This window comes from Macaca thibetana, chromosome 11 (genome assembly GCF_024542745.1).
Source record: "Macaca thibetana thibetana isolate TM-01 chromosome 11, ASM2454274v1, whole genome shotgun sequence".
Classification (NCBI taxonomy): Eukaryota; Metazoa; Chordata; class Mammalia; order Primates; family Cercopithecidae; genus Macaca; species Macaca thibetana.
Window position 1 is genome coordinate 29,634,478 of NC_065588.1, and position 23,388 is coordinate 29,657,865.

The following is a 23,388-nucleotide window of genomic DNA, read 5'->3' on the forward strand; positions in this document are numbered from 1 at the left end:
GAGTGGGCGAGTACTGAATTGGCACTGTGTGGAGGAAGGGGAAGAGAGCCGATAGGAAGCACGCAGAACAATGGAATGAAATGAGTAAATGAATGAAAGAAGGAAGGAAGATGGTCCTTTTAAAAAAATTGTTAAAACAGACACTCCTGGTGACACGGACATCAGTAGGTACTAACCATGAAGTACTTGAGAGATTGAAACCAGACATACTTATTTTAATCATATTTTATATAAAATAGACATTTACATAAATTTAATTTTGGAAAGACCTAGGCAAAGTATACATCATTAGACTCAATGGAAGAAATACTTTATGGAAGATAAATTCTAACGGGCACAGTCAAAGTAACAAAAATGTACATTTACATACAACTGATCAAAACAGGAAGTGTGAAAAAAGAACATGATGCAAATCATTTCCCCCTGACAAAAGGAGGGATCTGCGTGAATTACAGCAAATCAAATGATTTCCACATTGTAAAAGCGAGCCATGGCTTCTACAGATATTTTAATTCCTTGGGAGGAAGTTTCACCTCATCTTTTTTCCCCAGTAAAGTAACAATCACTGTAGGAATTTTTAAGTGCACAGACTGTAAAATAAGAGTAACTACCTCTGCCATGTTCAAGCATTTGGGCAATTCAGTCACTTTTAGGGTTGTATCATTTAAAAAAGGGCAACAGTTATGAATTATCTCATCAGATGCATAGTGTTTTTCAATCCAGATTCAAGAGTAACCATTCGAGTTACTCATTGAGCTTAATGGAAACATCAAACCAACCAGTCCTTTCATGGGTGGTAAACATGACTGAGACACTGGCCAACTTGGCCCAGGTAAGGTGGCTCTTCAGTGGCAGAGCTAGAACTAGAACTCAGATGTCTTGATTCTTGGGCTAGTGTACCCCTTCTATGGACCAGCAAGACAAATAACCCCCAAAGGACATCACACATATTGAAAACTACCAAATTTGATACATATACATATACAATGTATACTACTGAGAATGCGAAGAAACTACTGGATTTTTAGACATAGACGTGTCTTTCCAGGTGGGAGTCAATGGTGATCTATGCTTACAAACCAATAATGAGCATATATTGTGGTGGATGCTGATTTTATGAGTTACAGACCATAAAGACTTTAATTGAAAAGATCAATTAAAATCAATATTTTAATATCAGCCAATTGATTGTTATAAAGATCTTATCAGTTCTGTTGTGCCACTTTGATTGATATTAAACCATGCTTTTGATTGCAGTTATTTTCTGTTCTCTTTAAGTTACATGGCTACAAATAAAATATTGAGGGAAATAATATTGGAAGAACTATTCAACATATTTTCCTTTTGTATCAAAGACTTCAAGAATAATTATAAAATGTTATAATATTTCTCTATCTTATTTTTGACACCCTAAGCTTTTATTTTATTCAACTGCAGCCTAAATGCAAGATTTGACAGGTATTTATTCTTTTCAAATGTCAAAAGATACCATCTAGATAGCTAAGTTAAGCTATATTTGGAAGATACCAACATATAATCAAATCAAAGTAAATGTAATTTGGAAACCAGGAACAAAAATTTTTTAAAAATCACCTCTAACTATATTTGTTGTGAATGTCGTTCCTAATATCCTCTAGATTTATTATTTTAAGAAGGTGAATCCACCCAAAGTCAAAGCAAAAGTTTCTTTTTTTTTTTCAAAAACAGATTCTAACAAGTATGAGTAAGAAATAATTAACAAAAGCTCATGTGTGCCCCAAATAAAGATAGAGATATAGGCATAAACTCTATACCATGGACACCTTCTATGAGTCACGAAAATATCAGTCATATATACTGGGCACTTAGTCTGGTACATGCAAATTTCAAGGCAATTCCTCTCCATCTGAGAACCAGGAATTCTGTAATTTTAAGGCCAAATTGTTGTCCAATTGCCACAAGTGCAAAACCACCCCACATAACCACCTATTTGTGAATCATGGAACGATAGCCTCAACCAACCAATTGTGCCATAAATCATTGTTAAGACTTCTTTGGCTCATTTTAGTACAGATTTAAAAGTAAAAATTGCAAAAGATTATAAACATCTATTATTTTGTAAAAGTTTCAAACTCCCATTACAGTTATCAGCCTTGTAGCGGTTCTCCAGCCTAGCTGCACATTGGAATCATGAACAGCCAGGATGATTCAACCAGAGATTCTGAAAGGTCCTCAGGTGATTCCAAAGTGCAGCCGTGTTGAGAGCCACTATGTGTGAGGGAACAGATGTCAACTATCAGCTGAATGTAGCTCTTCAATCTGAGAACCTGGAACGTCTTACAACGACAATAGGAAACCCACATTTGCTTTGTTTCTCCTCACATTACAGTTATTGCGGGCCAGTTTTGATAGGACAGTTTAGATTTTCTCATTTAGTCTGACTGAAAAACCATTTCACGAGGCATTTGCACAACCACTGCAAAACACTGCATCAAACTAGTTACCACCTATTACAAATTTCAGATTCTTATGCTAAGGGTTGTGAAGTACTGTAGGAGGTTGGAATTAAAGTGCGACAATTCTCTTTGTTTTGTGATAGGCTTTAAATAAAACAACCCAAAAGGATATATCTCAGGATTCTCTATAATAAAACTTCTTTTCCTCCAAGGCATTTGCATCTTTGGTTTAGTTCACCTATGTTGTATCACTGAAACATGTTTTACAAATACTGTTAACAGATCGAAAGCATCTGAATCATTTAAAAAATCCTGAACGAATAATTCATAAGGTTAAAATAAGCTGCTAAAGCCATTCTTGTGGCTTCTATATCAAAGCATACATAAAGAAATGGACACTTGTCAGGGATTTTGAAGGCAAGGGGAACTGATTCTAGGTACCAAAAAAAGGAGAGGTTAGATGGACTGGAAAAAGAGGGGCGATATATACATGAGGAACTCTAAATGTAGCTGGAAAAAAATAACAAATCTGTTCAGAGTAACACAATCATAAAATGAAACTCTGATCATTGGTTCAAATGTTCAGCCAGGCCAAAGCAACTCCTGTTTTATCCTCAGCCACTTTCCTTCCTACCCAGAACCTGTTTAGGAACCCAGTGCAAAATGAAAGTGTGGACCTCTTGCTCAAAAATTATTAAGAATTATTAAAAATTTCAGCCAGACATGGTGGTTTATGCCTCTAACCCCAGCACTTTGGGAGGCCGAGGTGGGCAGATCGCTTGAGCCCGGGAGTTTGAGACCAGCCTGGGCAACATGGTGAAATCCTGTCTCTACAAAAAATACAAAACTTAGCTGGACATGCTGGCACATGCCTGCAGTATCAGCTACTTGGGAGGCTGAGTTGGGAGGATCCCTTCAGCCAGGAAGGTCAAGGCTATAGTGAGCCATGTTTTCGCCACTGCACTCCATCCTGGGTGACAAAGTGAGACAAAGTGGAACTGTGTCTCAAAAAAATAAGTAAAAATCAGACATTCAACTGAGCTCAGCGTGCTTCAGAGTGCAGGGCCCCGTGGGACTGCAAAAATTGCACATCCATGAAGCCAGCTGTGCTCCTCCATTTCAAGAAGGTGCTATCAATCCACACAGCAAGTATACTTTCATTAAGGGCAAACTAGATGCACCTCTGTGATGAATGAGGGCACTCCGTTTTTATTATAAAGATAAGTTCCACGTATTATTTCGTGTTACAAGGACCAAATGAAAATAGTTACAAAATACATTTAATATCTTTGAAAAATAGTATGTGATTTATTTTCTTATATGCACTGTTTTAACTGTGAAACTATTGCATTGGCCACATCTCAGTGAAGGTATTCACTTGGGATAAAAGTATCTGATCCAACAAATAATTACTTTTTTAAAAAACAGTGCTTACTTTTAGTGTTCAAAAGATGCCAGTGTGTGTGGACAGAGTGACAGTGAGAGAAAAAGAGAGGGAAGAAAAGGGAAAAGGGGTAGGGAAGGATGGGGGGAGATAGGAAAGCACCTACCAGGAGTCAGACAAAGTTTCCTGAAGGTCATGTGATCCTTTACCCTCAGGAACTTTTAGGCTGAAATCACCATTTCCATTATTCCAACAAATGTACTCTCCTATCTTTGTTAGCACTTCAAGTAAGGTGTAATAACTGTTCACAATTTGGGGCTCAGTCTTTTCCATTAAAGTTTTAAGCATCAGTTTTCATTACAGATTATTCTGAAAAGTTGTAATAAAGTCCTAGACATTAGGGCTTCATGTTTTTTCAATCTGAGGGTGGGGTTGTTATTTTACAATAAACACAGGAGTATGTTTCTTGACCCTAGGACTATGATTTTGGGAGGAAGAATATATCTTAATTAAGGTCGTGGATACATTTATGTTATATAACACGAAAAAACTATTAGAAACAAGCGATCGTAGTGGTAATATATACATATTGGATTACTGATGCACACAAAGAGATGCGTGCTAATTCAAATTCTGTAATCATTTGCATTTAAAATACTCCCCTCGCCACGCCTTCTGCGGAAATTTTTCTTGTTTACTTAGACTTACCTTGACAAAACAAATAATAACACTGGGTTAGTGCTTCCTGATACTGGGTTGAAAGAAGCAGAAGGCTATTTTTACCCTGCCCTGGCCTGAGCATGTGACTTATGTGAGCCTTTAGGCTATTATGTCTGTGTGATACCTGGCTCACCACTACAAACAGTACTGCCTGGAGTGTTTTGTTTTTGTTTTTAATGATGAAGACCAAATTAGAATCAGGTGTTCCAACTTCTTCACTTCCAAAACATACTACTGCCAAAACACTGAAGGCTGATTCCTCACATCTCTTTAGCAAGTGAATAATCAACACAAATTTTGGAATGGACTGTTAAAACTTAACTATTTTACAATTTAGATTTACATTTTATAAGATCAGTTTTGAAAGCTGATATTAAAACCACTTTGTACAGAGAAAAAAAGAAGTGTGTGTGTATATATATTAATTATTTTATAAGTTATGAAATAAATAACACTAAAAATAAATGTCAAATTGTGAGTTCAACTTTGCCTTCCCTATCTCTTAAATATAAATATATATTTAAAATTTGAATTTAGATCTTTACCCTAGATTTTTAGAGCATTCTCCATAATATTCTCAAAACAAAGAATTCTAGGTATTAATCATTGATGTTCTAAGCCCAGAATTCTCATTAAGCCTAGGAACACAAATAAATAGAGCTCTTTTTCCATCTAGTTAGAATCTATGAAGATTTCTGTGATACATCACAAAGGTTCCTCAATGGTTAAATATATTTTTCAAAAAATAATAAATCTCATGATGTCTGAACATTAAGATAATAAAGTAGGACATTTCTGTCAGTTAATATCTTTAATTTTTTATGTAGAATATACTATTTTTTCTCCACCAAAATAACAATATATTTGCAGGCGGGAACATGTATGATTTTAAATGCACTTTTGAAATCTTAGAGTAGAACCACTACTCTAGTAATACTTGTAATAAAATCAAAATAGTTTTAAACACTTCCATAAAGAATCAGGGGTGCCCGGCTCCTTGATGTCCCCCTAGGGATAAAGACATCCATATACAATTCCAGGAGCTTCCCTTTAATTCCTCAAAAAAGCACTAGGAATACTCTTAGGGGGATATTAGATAAAGCTCACTTAGCAATAGCCCTTTTTCCCCACATATTCTGGAAGGTTCTACAAAAGCTATTAGATACTCATTTCTGGTTCTGGAGAATTAAATAAGCCAATTCTTGGTCGGATTTTCCAAATGGCTTACCACAGAGGATTTATCCTCTTTTGAAATATTTCATCCCATAAGGAACAGAAGCTCTGCCTTCACAGCATTTCAGGCTTCTGTATTTCTGGGACAAAAAAATGTCTAAACAGAATTAGATTTCCAGGTCTCAAAAGCACAGAGATCTATCAAGAGAAATCTGGAGTTAAACCAAACAAAAATCTGCAAAATGTGTAAATGTCGTTCTCCTTCCCTCTCAGACCTTCTTGCCCTCGTTTGCTGTTTTCGTCTTCCTTCGTGGAAAAGCAAGTCCTTCAGCACTGGGCTACCAGCAGATGCCCCAAAATGTGTCACCGTGAACTCGGAATGAGCGAAAATCTCATTAGTTGTGCCCCTGCTGATGTGAAAGCAAGGCTTCCATCACTCCCTTTTCAGAGGGACCACATTATCCTATGAGGTTGACTCAAACGGTGCTATGTTTGATCCTTTTCTCGAACTTCTTGTAATCGTTTTTCTAGGCGATCCAATTTGGCAAGATTTTCCTTCAGCAGTTTGCTGTCTGGAACCAACTGTAAGGCTCTCTCATAATAAGCTCTTGCAGACACATATTTTCCCTGGGGGTGAGAAAGAGAGAGCAATTACATTCTGATCCATCACAAAACTCTCTCAGAGAATGAAGAGATTAAGAAACTGACCCTCTGCCCAGTTTTGCATTAATGTTCTCGTATGGAAACTCTGTATGTATGTGTAATTTTATCCTTGTCTATTGGTGCTTTTGGAGACTCTATTTGTTTTAAGCACTAGATCAGCTGGAGAATGTGAAAGAGGAGAGTTATACTGTAAGGATAAATGACAGAAAAACAGATTTTCAATTCTACTAATGCAGGGTGTGAGGTTATCGTTTCCTAGTGTCCTCAGGGAGCTAGTACTGTTCCTCAATGGAACCATGGCACAAAATTCATATCAGGGGAATGGGGTGGAGGGGGTGGGAGAATGAGAGATGAGAAAATGTTTTTAAAACTGCAAGAAGAATGATTAAATAGTTTGTGTATCCACTCTATCTGTTTAGTGATATAGCAGTTATTCTAATCTTCAGCTTAAAACTAAAAGTAACTTTCGCCTAATAAAGTTTTTATGCAATGAAAAGTGTTGATAAGAATGTGAAGTCAAATTTTCTACTACCGCGGGTTTGCAGCAGTATGCACCAGCTGTATACTTTTAGTGCAGTATAGTATATTACTCCTGACCTACTAAACACAACTGTCCCCACCTCTGTTGGCTTCCAACTGTTTTGTTTGACTCTTCAACTAGCAACCATGTGTGCCTGGTCCCAGAAGGGGTCCCTGGCAACTCAGTCATAGCTATTAGCTTTTTTCAGCACTTTTTCTGCTATTGGATGTATTACCTCCCTTATTCATTCCACCCTCTTTTAGATCTGTATTCTGCAAAGTCTCAGAGCTAAGATTGTTGGAGTTCCCCCCATTACAAAAAGTATCAATTTGTTCCATCTATTTTTAGTTATAGGTCCCATGTGGATAAATACCCGTGACCCTCTACATTTCCATCACAATTAAAAATTATATCTCTTAGAGTGAAGACACATGTAGCAACAAGCAACTAATACTTATCGAATGCTTACCTATCTTCCAAATACCTGTCAAAAGCTTAGACACATAGTGAGTGCTCAATATGATACTATCATTACTGTTACTAGTGACTATCCAGGCTCTGTGTCAATAGTGTCTATTTCTTACTGTATTCCCTGGTCATATTGGTGAAAAGGAAAGTGGAAATGACAGAACAAGAAATTGCGCATTAGATATCCAGGCACTGGCATGTACAACAAAAGGAAGTATTAACAGTGACTCTGATAAGAAGTTAAACAGATTGCTGAACAAGTGGGAACTTGCATTTGCTATATTCAATTATTATTGTTTTCAATTCGAGGATATGTCTTCCAAATGTCCTCTGATTTTTGTTAGCCTTAGCACTTACATGCAGACAGCTGTACACTTTTGGGTCTACGAGTACTCTCACAATCTGTTCTGCCTGCAGTTGATTTTGAAACAATTCTTCCAGGAGGCTCCTTGAATGTCAGCCCCAGTCAAGGGCCTTGGGTTCTTCTTCTCTGATCACGAGGCTTCTCTGTCCTTTCTCACAAAACCCAGTTCCTTTTCTCTTCCTCAAATTGCCCTTTTCTGAACTAAAGTAGAAGCTCTATTTTTTTTTCCTCTGTAGCCCAGGCTGGAGTGCAGTGGTACAATGTTGGGGCCCTGTAACCTCTGTCTCCCGGGTTCAAACAATTCTCATGCCTCAGCCGCCAGAGTAGCTGGGACTACAGGCGTGTGCCACCATGTCCGGCTAATTTTTGTATTTTGTTAGTAGAGAAAGGGTTTCACCATGTTGGCCAGGCTGGTCTCAAACCCCCAACCTCAGGTGACCTGCCAGCCTCAGCATCCCAAAGGGCTGTGATTACAGATATGAGCCACTGTGCCCAGCCTAGAGGCCCTATTTTAAAAAATAGTTATATCCCTTAAGTCAGTATCTCCAATTCCCTAGATGCTAGGTAAAATATCTGAATTATCCAATTTCCAGAACTGTGTTCACTTGGTGGCCACTAATCACAAGTGGCTTTTCCAATTTCAATTAGTTACAATTAATTAAAAATTCAGTTTCTCAGTTGCACCAGCCATATTTCAAGTGCTCAATAGCCACATGTAGCTAGTGGCTACTGCCTCGAACAAGGCAGATACTGAACATTTCCATTGTCACAAAAATTCTGCTGGACAGCATCATTCTAGAAAATGCATATTTACAAGGTCAGGAGATTGACACCATCCTGGCTAACACGGTGAAACCCCGTCTCTACTAAAAATATGAAAAAAAAAATTAGCCTGGTGTGGTGGCGGGCACCTGTAGTCCCAGCTACTCATGAGGTTGAGGCAGGAGAATGGTGTAAACCTGGGAGGCAGAGCTTGCCGTGAGCCAAAATTGCGCCACTGCACTCCAGCCTGGGCGACAGAGCGAGACTCTATCTCAAAAAAAAAAAAAAAAAAAAAGAAAGAAAATGCATATTTACTGTCATGACGCAGTACTGAAAATCAGACTTTGTGCTATAGCATGGTTGATGCAACTTTTTGATGATAAAAAATGTACTATAACTTCTTGGTCCACTCATTTCATCTTATATGTAAGACTTCGTAAGAAGCATCACTTTTTATAACCAAGTGTCATGAGCAAGAGACAACTATGATACTCGCTCATTTTTCCCCCATCTCTTTCTGCAACTTTCTTGCAAAGTACTATATTCCAACTCTCAACCTTGCTGGAGCTCTCAGGTCTGTCTACACCTCCCCCAGTTCAGGGAAGGAGCGAGGCCTAGGAATGGGATAACAATGCCTGATGCACACATTACCTGGCAATGCAAAACACAGAAAGGTCATAATTATCTTTTAGGCTTCATAAAATGACAACCCTGCATTCTAATAGTGGCATCAAAATGATCACATCTGAGCCATGTGTCTGCTCTATATATTTACATTAGATTGCATCATATAAACTAACTGATATCAGACCACTTTAAAACTACAAAGGTGGCAATTTTGTATTGGTCAACCTAGTACATGATGGCCACAAAGACAAAAAACAGGATTAACTAATTTTTACTCAGCACTAATTATATTTTAAAATAATGTAGTAAATAGATCCTTCTTTAATCTCTAGACACTTTCCCAAGGGAAGTACTTCCTAATTTAAAGCAATGGGTTCACCTGTTAAAGAGTGCAGTAGACATACTATTTTCCCTGTTATTTCCAGACTTCTTGGGGACACTTTTGAGTGTATTTGTTGCACTTTTTCTAATTAACAATTAAACCCATTGTTTTAGCTGCAGACACACTCCATCTGAAAACGTATTGAGCACATTGCAGTCATTTATCACTTAATGACAAAGGTACCTTCTGAGAAAGGCGTCATTAGGTGACTTTCCTTTTGGCAAACATCATAGGATATAGCCACATAAACCTAGATGAAATAGCCTACTACACACCTAGACTATATGATATAGTCTATGGATTCGAGACCACAAACCTGTACAGCATATTAGTGTAGTGAATACTGTAGGTAATGGTAACACAGTGGTATTTGTGTATCTAGACATATTGAAACACAAAAAGATGTAGTAAAAACATGTTGTTATAATCTTATGAGACCATGAGACCATCATCATATATATGATCCACCTTGGACCAAAATGATATCATGCAGAACATGACTATATTTGAAAATGTAACTATTTAATATATGATTAAAAATATTTAAAATTATCATTTTACTCTTTTAAAGTAAGTTCATTCTATGTTTCCCAACTAGATATTACTGGATATCCTAGAATATCATTAAGATCAGAGCTTGGGCAATTTGGCTCTGATAAATATCGTGCTTGAATTCACCACCTATCAGATCAAAGCTGTCAGTTGCAGGGTAATTATCCCATTAACCCCTCCCATTTGTGTAATCATGGGTCCTCTTTTTTGTGTGTGTTTCCAAGAGTGATCAGTTTCCACTTAACAGTAAAATCCATTAGGACTTTGTTCAAATTCTAATCACTACACTGCTATTTTGTCAGTGCAGAGACTGAAAATCTGTTAGCTAAACAAGAGTGGTTCTTTAAAAACATGTTGGATCATGGCATTTCTCTGCTCAAAGTCCTCCAAAAACCCTGACTCATTTGGCATAAAAGCCCAAGTAACTACAAACTCCTTGAAGGCCTGCATGATCTGACCCTGCACCCTCTCTGACCCCAGCTTCTCCCATTTCCTTTCCTTTGCTCTCTCCCTGCCACGCTGCCTCCTCCCTACTCTTTAAACAACAGGCATGCTCAAACCTTAGGGCCTTTGCACGTGCTGGTGCTCTTTCCCTATTTCGCCACACGGCTTACTCCTTCAGGTCTCTGCTCAAATACTACTTTGTAACTGAGCCCTTTCCTAACCATCTGAATTTAAAATTTTAGCCCTTATTCCCTGGCATTCCAATCTTCTTTCTCTTTTTTCTCCTTAGCACTTATCACCATCTAATATATTTTATACATATACATATGCACATATGTATGCATTAAGCATTCATGTATGTACGTTTGTAGTAACATATCACCTCTTCCTCCTCCTCCTTATATTAATATATTTCCTCCTGCTAGCACCAGAAGAACAAGAATTTTTGTCTTCTTGGTTCATTACTGTATTCCCAGTGTCTGGAAGGGGATCTGGCACATAGGATGTTTGCCATAGATGCTTAGAAAATGAATGGATGGATGGATAAATGAATGATGGTGAATCGTTCATTGTATTAGTTACAGATAATAGTCCCCCAAAAGTCATTTTCAATCCTTGGGAAGACTCACCCAAAGGTAGTGCTTTTCCTTTGGAAAAACAAAACAACAAATAAGCTTGCTTTTTAGTAAAAAATTAGGGAGAAAAGGTATATTAGATATAAGAAATAGAAAGTAATATTCTAAGTAACACTTTAATCTTGACAGTGAGTGAAACTGGGAAGAAATTAAGCTATACTGAGCTACTGAGCTTGAACAAGGATTTAGTTCCCATAAACAGATTTTATCCGCTGTGTGATACTTCTGTTAGGTACATATGATTTTCTTCATGGTTAGAAAAATCATAAAATCTAATTTATATAGATTTATTTTTAAAATAGCTTTATGATATTCAATATTTAGATAATGCAAAATGAACATAAATTGAGCTATTTCACTTTTAAACTCCCATGCTTTTGATATTCAAATGATTTCAAAAAGGAAATTAACAATAGTTCCTTGATCCCTTAAGAAAGAAGAAAGACAGAAAGAGAAAACACAAGGGGAAAGCCCAGTCCACATGGAAGTGAATTATTCTCCTACCTTGATGTGTTGGATGCCACCCATGTTCATCCAGGCCTGTGCTTGGTCTGGATTTAGTTGCACAGCCACTCTATAGCTCTAAATAAATAAGAAATAGCTTCAGGTTAGGAAACAAAGCCCCATCTTTAACGCTCCAGGATTGCCAAAACCACTTTCTTCACATGTGAAAATTTAAGGTATTAATACAATGAAACCAGCCGCTACTAGTTCACAGGAGACCCTGTTTATTTCTATTATTTTTCAAAGTTGGTGATTCTAAAGTGGAGGAAACTGAAATGTATAATTTCCCTGCGAGCTAACCTTTGGACTTAGAGAGACTGAGGATGCCTGCAGGGAATTCTGGTGATTTCTATGATATCATATCATTTTCAACTGTCCTTGACCTGCAAGAAAATTATACTTTTTGGCCTTTTTTCACTGCAAATGGAATTGGTAAGAAAATTCTTTTTATAATGACAGAATTTTGGGGTAGTCCTCTAAGCAGTTTAACCCTAATGCAATATGCCCTTTTACAATATAACTGACTTAGTCGTTCAGCCTATGCTCTAATTCTTAAAATGGATCACCGCCTCTTTAAGAACATCTACTTTACTAGGGGATAGTTTTATTCATTAGACAGTCTTTTTTCCCCTGCCATATAAAAAGTCTTCAAATGTTTAAAGAGAGTTACCTATCCCTCAAGCGCTTTCTTAGGTCTGAATAACATGAATCCTATTAAATGTAGTATCAGTGATATGTGGTATATTTTTAACATTACGCATGTTTTGCATCAAGGGTATGCTCACCACTGAGTCTCAAGTGGTCACCTGAAATAAAGCCACAGGTTAAGGGCATTGCCTTTAAAAACAAAGTTACGTATTTGTGTATATATTTTAATGTTCCTTGCTATTTTCATTAGCAAGAATATGACCAAACAGATCCATCAAGTACAATCTGGTCCATTCTCCTCTACTTCAGTTTTAAGGGAAAGAAAGAAATGCTAAGAAACCATACTTTCAAAAAGCTGCTAAAATAAACCAAAAGCGTGTGTCTCTTGGATTAATTTATATCAGCAGAGATGGGAATGTAGTGTAGGAGAGCTGGATTCAAACCCTGATGCCATCTCTTACCCATTTCTGTGACCTTGAGCAAGATATGAACTTTAAGCCTGAGTTTACAAAACTATAAAATGATGATAATGACCATGCCTTTCTTGTAGGATTCCTGTGAAGATTAAGTTACATAATACATATGAATCATACATAAAGTGCTAATACATTTTAGCTGTTATTATGAATCAATGGCCATATATATACATATATATATACACACACACACATAAATATTCACAATTAAGTTATTAATAATGTTCACATTAGTTATAAATAAGAATGAAGATATTGAAAATGTTCAAAAGGCAGAGAAAACCCTACAAATTCTGAGAAAAATGCTTACAATTTTTCAGAATAAAATGCCACAATTTCCGTTTTTGTTTAAAGGGTTCACATTCAAATGAGCCTGCCCGAATATCTTCCCATGTGTTTTCCAATAATATTTTAAAAGCCACTCACTTGTTTATTTCCCAACACAATTGTATCATTTGAGATTTTACTTTTCCTATAATATATTTAGTATAATTTTATGACTTCATTAATTTGTGGCTTTACCAGATATAAGGAAAAAGCATTTAACATTGTCACAAATTTTTAAAGTATGCAACATTAACATTTCTATTTCTACTTATAAATGTCTTCTTGAGTTCAACCTGTGAATAAGTTTTATTCCAAAGCCGTAGATACTGAACACCTTATAAGATGCAAAACACTGTTTTAGAACAGAGAAGGATGCAGCCCCTTTCTACAAGGAAAGTCCAATCTAATTGGGGAGATAAACTATGCAAGGATTTGTACCTGCCTGTACACACAGAGACACACACACACATACGGGGGTTGGGGGACAGACCTAATAATACAATGTAATATGTGACACTTTCAAATGACTGGTACCTTCATGAGACAGTCCATGCTTTTTAAGAGTTCAGAAGAAGTAAGGTCACAGGGAATAAGGATGGTTAGGGAGGGCTTCCTAAGGCAGGAGGACAAAGACTGTGTCTTGGTGGATGAGTGGAAATCTCATCCTCCAAGTCAAGAGAGGGCGTTTCAAGGACATGTGGAAATGTCCAAGGCTTTTCAGGTACTAGTCCAGCTGGAATAGAAGGTTCTTGCAGTCAGAGAGACAGAGAGAAGCTAGTTTGAGACCAAAATGCGGAATGCTGTGAATGTCAAGTTAAAGATGATTATTCAGAAAAATAAATGTGTAATTCTGAATAGTCAAGGGCCAGATGCTCAATGATAAAAAAAAAACAAAACTTTATGTCAATTAGTCAAAAAACTCACTCACTCCACAAACATGCCAGTGATAGATCTTACTGTACATATTTCCTTAAAGAGAGAAAGAGTATTAGTTTCAATGAAAAGTTTATACCTCAAAAGCTTTGTCAAGAAGGTTCTGCTCTCTTAGTTGGTTTCCTTTTGTGAAAAAAAGTTCAGAAATGACTTTTGGGTCCTTTGGTTTCAGCTGGAGAGCCTTCTCTATAACATCAAGTGCCTGCAGAAATTGGAAAGTAAGACAGGATAAATGCTGATTAGGTAAAGAAAAACTTACTTAACTGATAAAATTTATATTTTTTGTTCCTGTGTGTCAGCGGGTGTGGTATGTGACAATCAAAATACAATTCTTCGTCAGGCGTGGTGGCTAATGGCTGTAATCCTAGCACTTTGGGAGGTTGAAGCGGGCAGATTGCTTGAGCCCAGTAGCTCAAGATCAGTCTGGGCAACATGGTGAAACCCTGTCTCTACAAAAAAACACAAAAATTAGCCAGGTGTAGTGGTGCGCACCTGTAATCCCAGCTACTGGGGGGACTGAGGTGGGAGGATCTCTTGAGCCCTGGGAGGTGGACCTTGTAGTGAGGTGAGATCATGCCACTGAACTCTAGCCTGGGAATCAGAGGAAGGCCTTGTCTCAAATATATATATATATTCTTCATTATCTTTGATTTTCTCACTGGGAATTAGTGGCCCTGACAAAATAACTTTTTTATACTCCAGTTTTCTCATGTATTGATGAGTGGCAATAAAATATCCTTGATTACTTTACAGGGAGGTGGTGTGATACAGTTGAAAGAAAATAAGATTTGGCATCAGACGTTTGCCCTGAACATGGGTCCATCGGGACCACCCCACCAGTCCCTCTCAGGTCCTAGTGACCATTCTGCCCCCAGCACCTACTGACCTCGCTGCAGCCAAAGATCCCCTCAAAGCAACTATCTATCATGTTGCTCCTCTCCACAGAAACCCAAAGCTTCTCCCAGGGTAAGGAACAAAACCCTTGGCCTGGCCCCAGGGAGTGTCCTCCCAGCAGCCTGTGCTTGCGTTCCTATGGTACTCCCGCTCCCTCATGCCCATTCCTCAGAGGTGCCCCTTGCTGCTGCCACGGGCTTTTCATGTGTGTTTCCCGGACCAGTATCCTGCTTGCTTCTTCCTCTGCCTGTTAACTCTTATTCTTCATCCAGCCCTCACCTTCACATCACTTCACAGGGAAACCTGGCCTCCCAGAGTCATCGGGTCCCCTGATTAAATGCTCTTTGGGACAGGTAGCTCTTCATGATATCCCTGGGCACAGCTATCACTCTCCATTTGTTTTGTGAGTACTTGTTTAATCTCCTTCTCTATGGGTTAGCTCCACGAAGACAAGGGCAGTGACTTTTTGTTTTTTTAATATCACTTTATTTCTGATGCCTACTACAGTGGCCAGAACATAGCAGGCCTTCAACAATTCTTTTATTGAGTCAATTTATAAATTTACTGATTATGTGACTTTTAAAATGGAGATATACAATAACAGTTGTGACACCAGGTCACCCCGTGTTTCCTTCTTAGATACTGTTTCATGTAATCTTCTTATATATTCCTCTTCTATATTGTTTTATGTAATCCTCATAACAGCCCTGTAAAGCATGGTTGTTATGAGGATTACATAAAACAATATAGAAGAAGGAAAATGCAAAATAATAAAGCATATAAATGTTGGTCTTGATCTTCATAGACTTAGCTGAAAACAAACTGAGACAATACCACATAAAAGCTTTGCACCAAGCATAAGCCCAGAAAATATTATTACAAGGGGACATCTTAGGTGTTAAGGGGATATCTGTAAAAAGTTTCCACAAGATAGGATATGCTGACTGATAAGATTTAAGATCTCCCAGGCTTATAAACATGCAAACTGGAGAATCACTTAGGTGCACCCCATGTTTAACCCATGAATCCAAAGAACTCGAAACAATGTCCTTCTTTACCTTGTCGTGGTTCTCCTGCTTGCTATAGATGGCTGACAAGAGGCGATAGCATTCAAGGCACCCGGTCTCCTCTGACACAATGTGATTGGTCATCTTTTCGGCTTCTTTTGTCTGACCCATCACGGCCAAAACCTGAGCCTACAAAACCATGTGGACTTTGGCTTAGCAGAGACTTCATCACCTTATCAAATAAAGCATCCCTGAATAGAAGCATTCAGAATGCATTCCTGACAAACACGCTCAGCATCAATTTAGTGACTCATAGAGAAGGCTGAATCACCAGTTTTCAGGTTTTGACTTTTTGCTGTCTGTTTCTTTACTTAGTTTTGTGCATCCGTTTGTGAGCGAATGGCAGAAACACCAAAGATATCCAATGAAATGGCTTGTGGCTTTTAAAAAAGGTTGACTAAATATGTCAGAAGAGAAAGAATTTCCTCTGATTTCATCAGAACAGTGTGTTTATAGCAAGATAACAAATTTGATGTATTGCACATCTAAGGAGTGAAGTTCCAAACACTGAAATAAAAATTTTGTTGGTATGATGTTAATTTTCCTGAGTTTAATAAATATACTGTGGTTATGTTAGAGAATGTCCTTCTTAGAAACTATTTGCAAATGTATTTATAGATAAAGGGGAATGATATGTACATTTAATTTCCACATGGTTCAGGGAAAAAATAACACATACTAATAATAGGTATATACAAACATACATATCTAAATATGCACACATATATATGTATGTAGATACACATCTACATGCATCCACAAGGGAGTGATAAATGCATCCACAAGGGAGTGATAAATGCATCAAAATGTTACAAAGCATTGGATCTGGATGAAAGGGTATATGGTAATTTTTTACTATTATTGCAACATTTTCGTAAGTTTGAAGTTATTTCAAAACAAAAATGCAGTAATTTTGGTGTCCATGTCTCTAGAGAAGGGCTCTAATATTGGCTGTATGAATATTCATACAGTGGATGTATTACGGCATTCCAGCTCCAGTTTTGAGGCGTGAGGACTACAGCTCTCTCTATGGCTGGCTGTGCTTAGGTTGCCAACTTCATTTTCTTTCATCCTACTCACCAGTGCCAAGCGGAGCTCTCTTTGAGAAGGCTGAAGTGCCGCAGCTTCCTGGTAAATCTGCAAAGCCTCTTCGTATCGGCCAGTGTTGTAGTACAGTGCTCCCAAAGGTGACAATATCTCAGCTTTGTGTGCCACCTGCAGGGCGCTGAGTTTGGAGAAAATCTAATTGACATTTCTCTTCTAATAGGTACATTTTCAAATATCTAGGCTTAGATTTAGGGATGACTGTCCATGGTTTGAACCTCTGCTCCAATATGGTCTTTGTTTTTATATCAAGAACAAGGTTTTTTCTTTTTTTTTTTTTGAGACAGAGTGTCACTCTATCAGCCAGGCTGGAGTGCAGTGGCACAATCTTGGCTCACTGCAACCTCTACCTCCCGGGTTCAAGCAATTCTCCTGCCTCAGCCTCCTAAGTATCAGGGATTACAGGTGCCTGCCATCATGCCCGGCTAATTTTTGTACTTTTAGTAGAGACGAGGTTTCATCATGTTGGCCAAGTTGGTCTTGAACACCTGACCTCAGGTGATTCGACCTTCTTGGCCTCCCAAAGTGCTGGGATTACAGGCGTGAGCCACCACGCCTGGCCAAGAACAAGGTTTTTACAAAATGATCATGATGCCATACTTGGAACGTAAGATTGTCTTATCGACCTATCAATAGGGAAACTGAGCCCCAGGGGTCTTTCCCATTAATTATATGATGAATTTGTTCTCATGTGTGCATAGTTTTCATGTATTCTCATTTTTTAAATTGTTATTTATGATTGAGGTTGTAATCCATGGCTTCAGAAAACAACAAACTGACTAAAGTGGGAATTAAATTTCAACCTTGGTTCAGCACTATAGTCTAATCAGCAAGCCAAAGTCATGAATTATGATCCCATTTATATTGTTGTGGTTGCTTCCTTTGGAGATAAGAATTTGTATCACCCGAATTGGCAAAATTTGCTAGTATTCTGACAGCACACTTATTTCCATTAACTAAGAAGCTGATGAGCGATTGCTGAGGTTCCTGGCCAACTTATAAAGCTAAGAAAGGGAACTTTACCGTTTGTACCATTCTTCAGCCATGCTGTTCTCTCCCAGTGACCTGTAGAGTCTTCCCAAGTTCACCATGGCCACGTGATGACTGGGGCTAAGTTTGATGGCCTGTTGGTAATGGGCCACCGCCTTTTCTGGTAAGCCTGTAACCAGTGATAGGTTGGTAAGAGCAGAACATGTCTTTTTATAAAAGACACGAACTTTTCACTTTCTCTTCTGACTTACAATTCTTTCTCATTATTACAGAGTTATACAAAAATTATTCAATATGCAAATTAGCTTGCATTTTAGCTTCTCATCCTGGCCACTGCCTAACTTTGAACCATTTCACTGTTCATTCATACTTCCAAAAAAATTAACAAAAAAAGCAGTAAAAACTAAAACCTATTCTTTTAATTATATATATTATTTTAGTCGAAATTTTTCTGGTCATTGCTCTTGCTAATAGGATGTCTTCAGATTATTAATGATTGTTATTTAACTGGCCCTCATTATATAAAAAATAGAACAGGCTACCATAGAAATAAAACTGTCTAGAAGCAATTTCTAAGGGTCTGTGTCAATGAACTATACTGCAACATAGCAATTGAAGCATTGCTTTAAATAACACATATCAGCTCTACAGTGAAACTCTCTTTTAAAATCATGCACTTTCATTTGAATGGTACTTAATTAATAAGACTTCCAACATAAAAATGCCACCATGCACTTGTCCAATGCATTATATATTTTTAAATACTTTTGTTTGTATGGTTTTCGCAGGTAGTTTGCCTTTTGATACTGTTTAGCTGTTTATCAGGATTTAAGAGATATTTAAAAAACTACATACAAAAAATTTCCACTTTACAGATACAGACACTAAAGTGCAAAGATATTCACAGACTTGATAAAGATCCCAAGGCAAGTGACAGTAAGGCCAGAACCAGAATGAAGGCCCTCCAGTCTGATAGGTTTCTTCAAAGTAGCTTCCTGGTGAAACTATATTCAGTGACTAAACTTTAGAACACTGTGAAGTTCTAAATAGAATGGAATGTTTATTATCTACACAGAAATCTTTTCAAGTGTATCTGTTTGAATACAAGTTTGACTAGGAGGTCCCTAGGAGCCTCTGTCTCTGAAGGCAGAGGCTCACTATTATAGGGTGGTCAGAGTGTTATCATTTTTAGGGGTGTAGTGGGGTGGGACTGTTGTTGAAGTAAAAGGAGGAGGATTAGACCGGCCCAACTAGAGGTTTCTTCTGGTTTTTATATTTTTAAGACAATGTATTGTTATGTGGCCAATGAACCAGCAGGTGGCACTACACAACAATTTTACACATGCAAAAATAAGTTTCTTAGATGTATCAGAATGTAAATTGTATATTCTGTAAAACAAGAGAGCTCCAAATATCCTTGAAAATAAAACTCCTTTAAGCACTGCATATTGAAAAACTAATTAAACTAAATTTTACTGCAGGGCAGCTAGTCTAGTAATCAACAGGAACAAAGTGGTGCTTTGACCTTACATTGAAATATAATTTCATTATTTATATGTACTTGTTGCATGCCAACAGCATAGAGGCACTACGTAAGTCATAAAGAAAAGAGATTTCATGCCCAGTAATGTTCTGCATTAAGTAAGATAAAGTAAGTGTATTTTACATAGCACCTGTCATATAAGAGCATCGTATCAATTTTAATAATGCAGTTTCTATAATGTAAATCAAGGAAGGAATGATGGAACAATTCTGGAGGCTTTTAAAAAATATGTTATAGAAAAGTATTTACCATCTGCCAGTAACTGATTTCAGAGGCAGGTTCTGCATCATTATAGAGAAACATTTCATCACCATGGATTTATAAATATACATAAATAATATTCAAAGAAGACTGGGACTCATTAAATCATAAGGCTACTTCCTGTTACCTGGGGAGTTTTCCGTCGAGAAATGAGTATAAGAATGGGCAGATTTTACTGAATCGAGCTTGAAGATTCAGAGAAATGACAGCCCCAAGGTACAATGACTGTCAGTAGTGTGAGCTTCCTGCCAAGCCCAGGGAATTTTACTTCTGAGGATTATTTGCCTTCCATTTTGCTGGATAAACAGTATTAGCTAATCTCAGCAGTACAGTTTCTCTTTAATTTTACTTACCAGTATCAACTAAGAAAACCCCATAGTTGTTGTGTAAATCTGAGCTGTCTGGACAGTTCTTTATTCCAGCCTGGTATATTTCTTCAGCTTCTTTAAACCTCTCCTTTCAAAGGAAACAAACAAACAAAATAAGTGAGAAAGCTTTTTAAAACCAGCAATAAACTGAATATTAGGAGCAGGAAAAGCAAAGAAAAAAAAATCTTACTAAGCACCTAATATACAACAGGCACTGAGATAAGGCACTATGAACTTTGTTTGAATTAAAGGCAATATTAACTGTATACAAAATACCCACAATTCATATCTGTATTTATTTCCCTTAGGGCAAAAAAGATGATGTTGTCTCAAATGGGACCTTTGGAAGGATATGGACCTGTACAACATGCATGCCTACTAGTGAAAAAGGCCTGAAAATAGTTGTTTGACTAGGATGCCCTTCACCCCGGTGACTCTCCATATGAAAACGGGGGATGCAAAAAGGGTGGAATGTTTTTCGAGGTGGCAATGTGGCTGGGAGGCAGGGCAGTCTGGGGAATTTGTTTTCTAGCTGCATTTGCATAGATGACACTCTTTTTATCTATAACCTATACTGTACCGCGTTGTTTGGGGAGGTTTTTGAGGCAAGTAGAGAGGGGAGGCTGATGCAGATGTTGCGGAGGGCTCTACTTGAAGTGTGTCTACAGCCCACCAGACTGGTGGCTACTTCCCATACTCATTCCATGCTTTCCACCTCTGAGCTGTTCCCTCCAACAGGATTATATGTCCCCTCAAGGGCGTACCTCCAAACTGTGTGGCAAGGTTCAGGTCGATCACCACATCTCTCATTCTAGGGCTCCAGTTCTAATTGCCCTTGTGTTCTATTTGTCTAAATATTCACTTTAGCAAACTTTGGTAATTCTGAGTTACTTTTTAGGTTCTTTTTCTCTCTTTCCTTCCTTCCTTCCCTCCCTCCCTCCCTCTCTTTCTCTCTTTCTTGTTTTTTGAGACAGAGTCTCACTCTGTCACCTTTGCTGGAGTGCAGTGGGGCGATCTCGGCTCACTGCAACTCCTGCCTCCTGGGCTCAGGTAATCCTCCCACCTCAGCTCCCTGAGTAGCTGAGATTACAGGGATGTGCCACCATGCCCAGCTAATTTTTGTATTTTTAGTAGAGATGGGGTTTCGTCATGTTGGCCAGGCTGGTCTCAAACTCCTGGCCTCAAGTGATCCGCCTGCCTTGGCATCCCAAAGTGTTGGGATTACAGATGTGAGCCACTGCACTTGGCATTTTCAGGTACATTTTTCACAACCATTAGAGACTGTTATGTGACACTTACTTTTACAATACAGAAGGTGAAATATAATTAATTAATCAAAGCTTCCCAGATACTAAGACTTATTTACCCACAAGTTAACAATGTCATCTTTTCCTAGTACTTCTGCGAAGGTCAGGTAAAATAAAATGATTTGGCACAAAGCACATGCCTGCTTTTATATATATATATATATATATATATTTTTTATATATATATATTTTATATATATATATATATATATCTCCCGAGTATGGACATTTTCCACAACCTTATCTTAAGTTACTCCTACTGAGCACTGAACCAGACATATGACAAATGAATGTAGAACAACAATTTCCTGAGACATGACATCTTAAGCTTGTGATTAAGTGTAAGATATTCACATTGAGGGCTGAACAATAAGCCAAGTAGCCCAAATCTGATCTGACCCAGAGAGGAACATATACTTTACACTCTGTAGAATGACCAGTGCCAGCTATTTGAGTTCCTACATTTAAGTAACATTAGAGAACAAGGTGTGGTTTGTCAAACTTCATCCCCACTCCAGCAAAAATAAGCATCGATGTCTCTAAAAGTGTGGTTTTTTAATTGCCAAACTCAACAAATTATCAAATTCAAAAAATTTAAAGATGAATTAAAGTCTCAAAATATTTCCTTTTAATCTATTGAAGAGAAGAAAAGCTTTCTGAAGTGCTCGTCCATTGAAGGACTGGCTCTGTGTGTGTGTGTGTGTGTGTATGTGTGTATGTATGTATGTAATGAAGACAAGCAGAACAGAAATTATATAACAACCTGAGAAAATTAACATCTAGAGAGTACCATAAGGTATATATTCATGTATCCATTCATTCCACATGCATTTACTGCAATGGCTATAGAAGTATGACACAGTGGTTAAGAACGAGGCTCCCAAGGTTTGACTGCACGGATTCAAATCCAAGCCCCACCATCTACTGTCTGTGTGACCTTTCTTACCCGCCATGTGCCCCAACTGTAAATCAGGGATAACAATTGTACTTATGTTATAGGGTTGTTTTGAGGATTAAATCTATTAAAACATTTGAAACACTTAGAAAGAAACTTAGTACATGGTCAGCACTTTGGTTTATCATGCTGGTCTTTATCCTTACTTATCCATAGCTACATGGGGACAGAGAATAGAAGCTAGGTTTTCAGTGGGCCAATAGGGAATTGGGGAGCCCTGAATAAAAGCAGTATTTTTGGAAATAAACAAACATGGCTCTGGCATAAAAAAAAACAGTTATACTTTTGGGTATTCGTCCATCTGTTCAACCGTCCAACCCGTCCCTCCCTACCTTTCCTTGACAAATATTTCATGAACACCATTGTTAAAAGTAAAACTTTAGGCAAATTAAATGTAACGAAGTTTATTTGAGCAAGATAGTGTTCAGAGATTGGGCAATTCCCTGAACCAGAACAGGTCCAGAGAGACTCTGTCGCTGCCATGTGGTCAGGGAGGATTTATGGACAGATAAAGGAAAGCAACTTACAGAAAACGGAAGTGAGGTACAGAAATGGCTGACTTGGTAACAGCTCAGTGTTTGCCTTACTTGAACATAGTTTGAACAGCTGGCTGTCTCGATTGGCTGACTGGTAAGACAGTAATAGGTACAAGGTGGTCTGTTTATGCATCCAGTTAGGTTACGGTTTACTATGTACAGAGAAAATTTGAGGCCAAGCTTAAAATATGTAAGGAGGCAGTTTTAGGCTAAATTTAACAATGGTCCCCTCAAAATTGAGAGGTGAATCAAAACTGTAGGCATTAATTTCATTCTACCACTATCGTAAAGGCACTTACTTGGTCTTAAGTCTTACTGGGAAATAGCAGAACAGTGAGCTTTGTAA

General features: G+C 37.8%; 1 protein-coding gene across 5 annotated transcripts in view; it reads right to left on the minus strand.

Moving 5' to 3' along the window:
• Nucleotides 1–210: 210 nt before the first annotated feature.
• TMTC1 (transmembrane O-mannosyltransferase targeting cadherins 1) overlaps nt 211–23,388 on the minus strand; it is a 282,846-nt gene continuing 259,668 nt past the window's right edge. For all 5 annotated transcript variants that reach the window (XM_050748517.1, XM_050748516.1, XM_050748520.1 and 2 more), the window contains 7 exons: nt 20,230–20,332; nt 18,106–18,241; nt 17,059–17,203; nt 15,970–16,107; nt 14,097–14,219; nt 11,634–11,711; nt 211–6,339 (listed from right to left, as the gene is read on the minus strand). In XM_050748517.1, the coding sequence (XP_050604474.1) occupies nt 6,199–6,339; nt 11,634–11,711; nt 14,097–14,219; nt 15,970–16,107; nt 17,059–17,203; nt 18,106–18,241; nt 20,230–20,332 (864 nt within the window). In that variant the 3' untranslated portion in view covers nt 211–6,198. The remainder of the gene's footprint in view (nt 6,340–11,633; nt 11,712–14,096; nt 14,220–15,969; nt 16,108–17,058; nt 17,204–18,105; nt 18,242–20,229; nt 20,333–23,388) is intronic.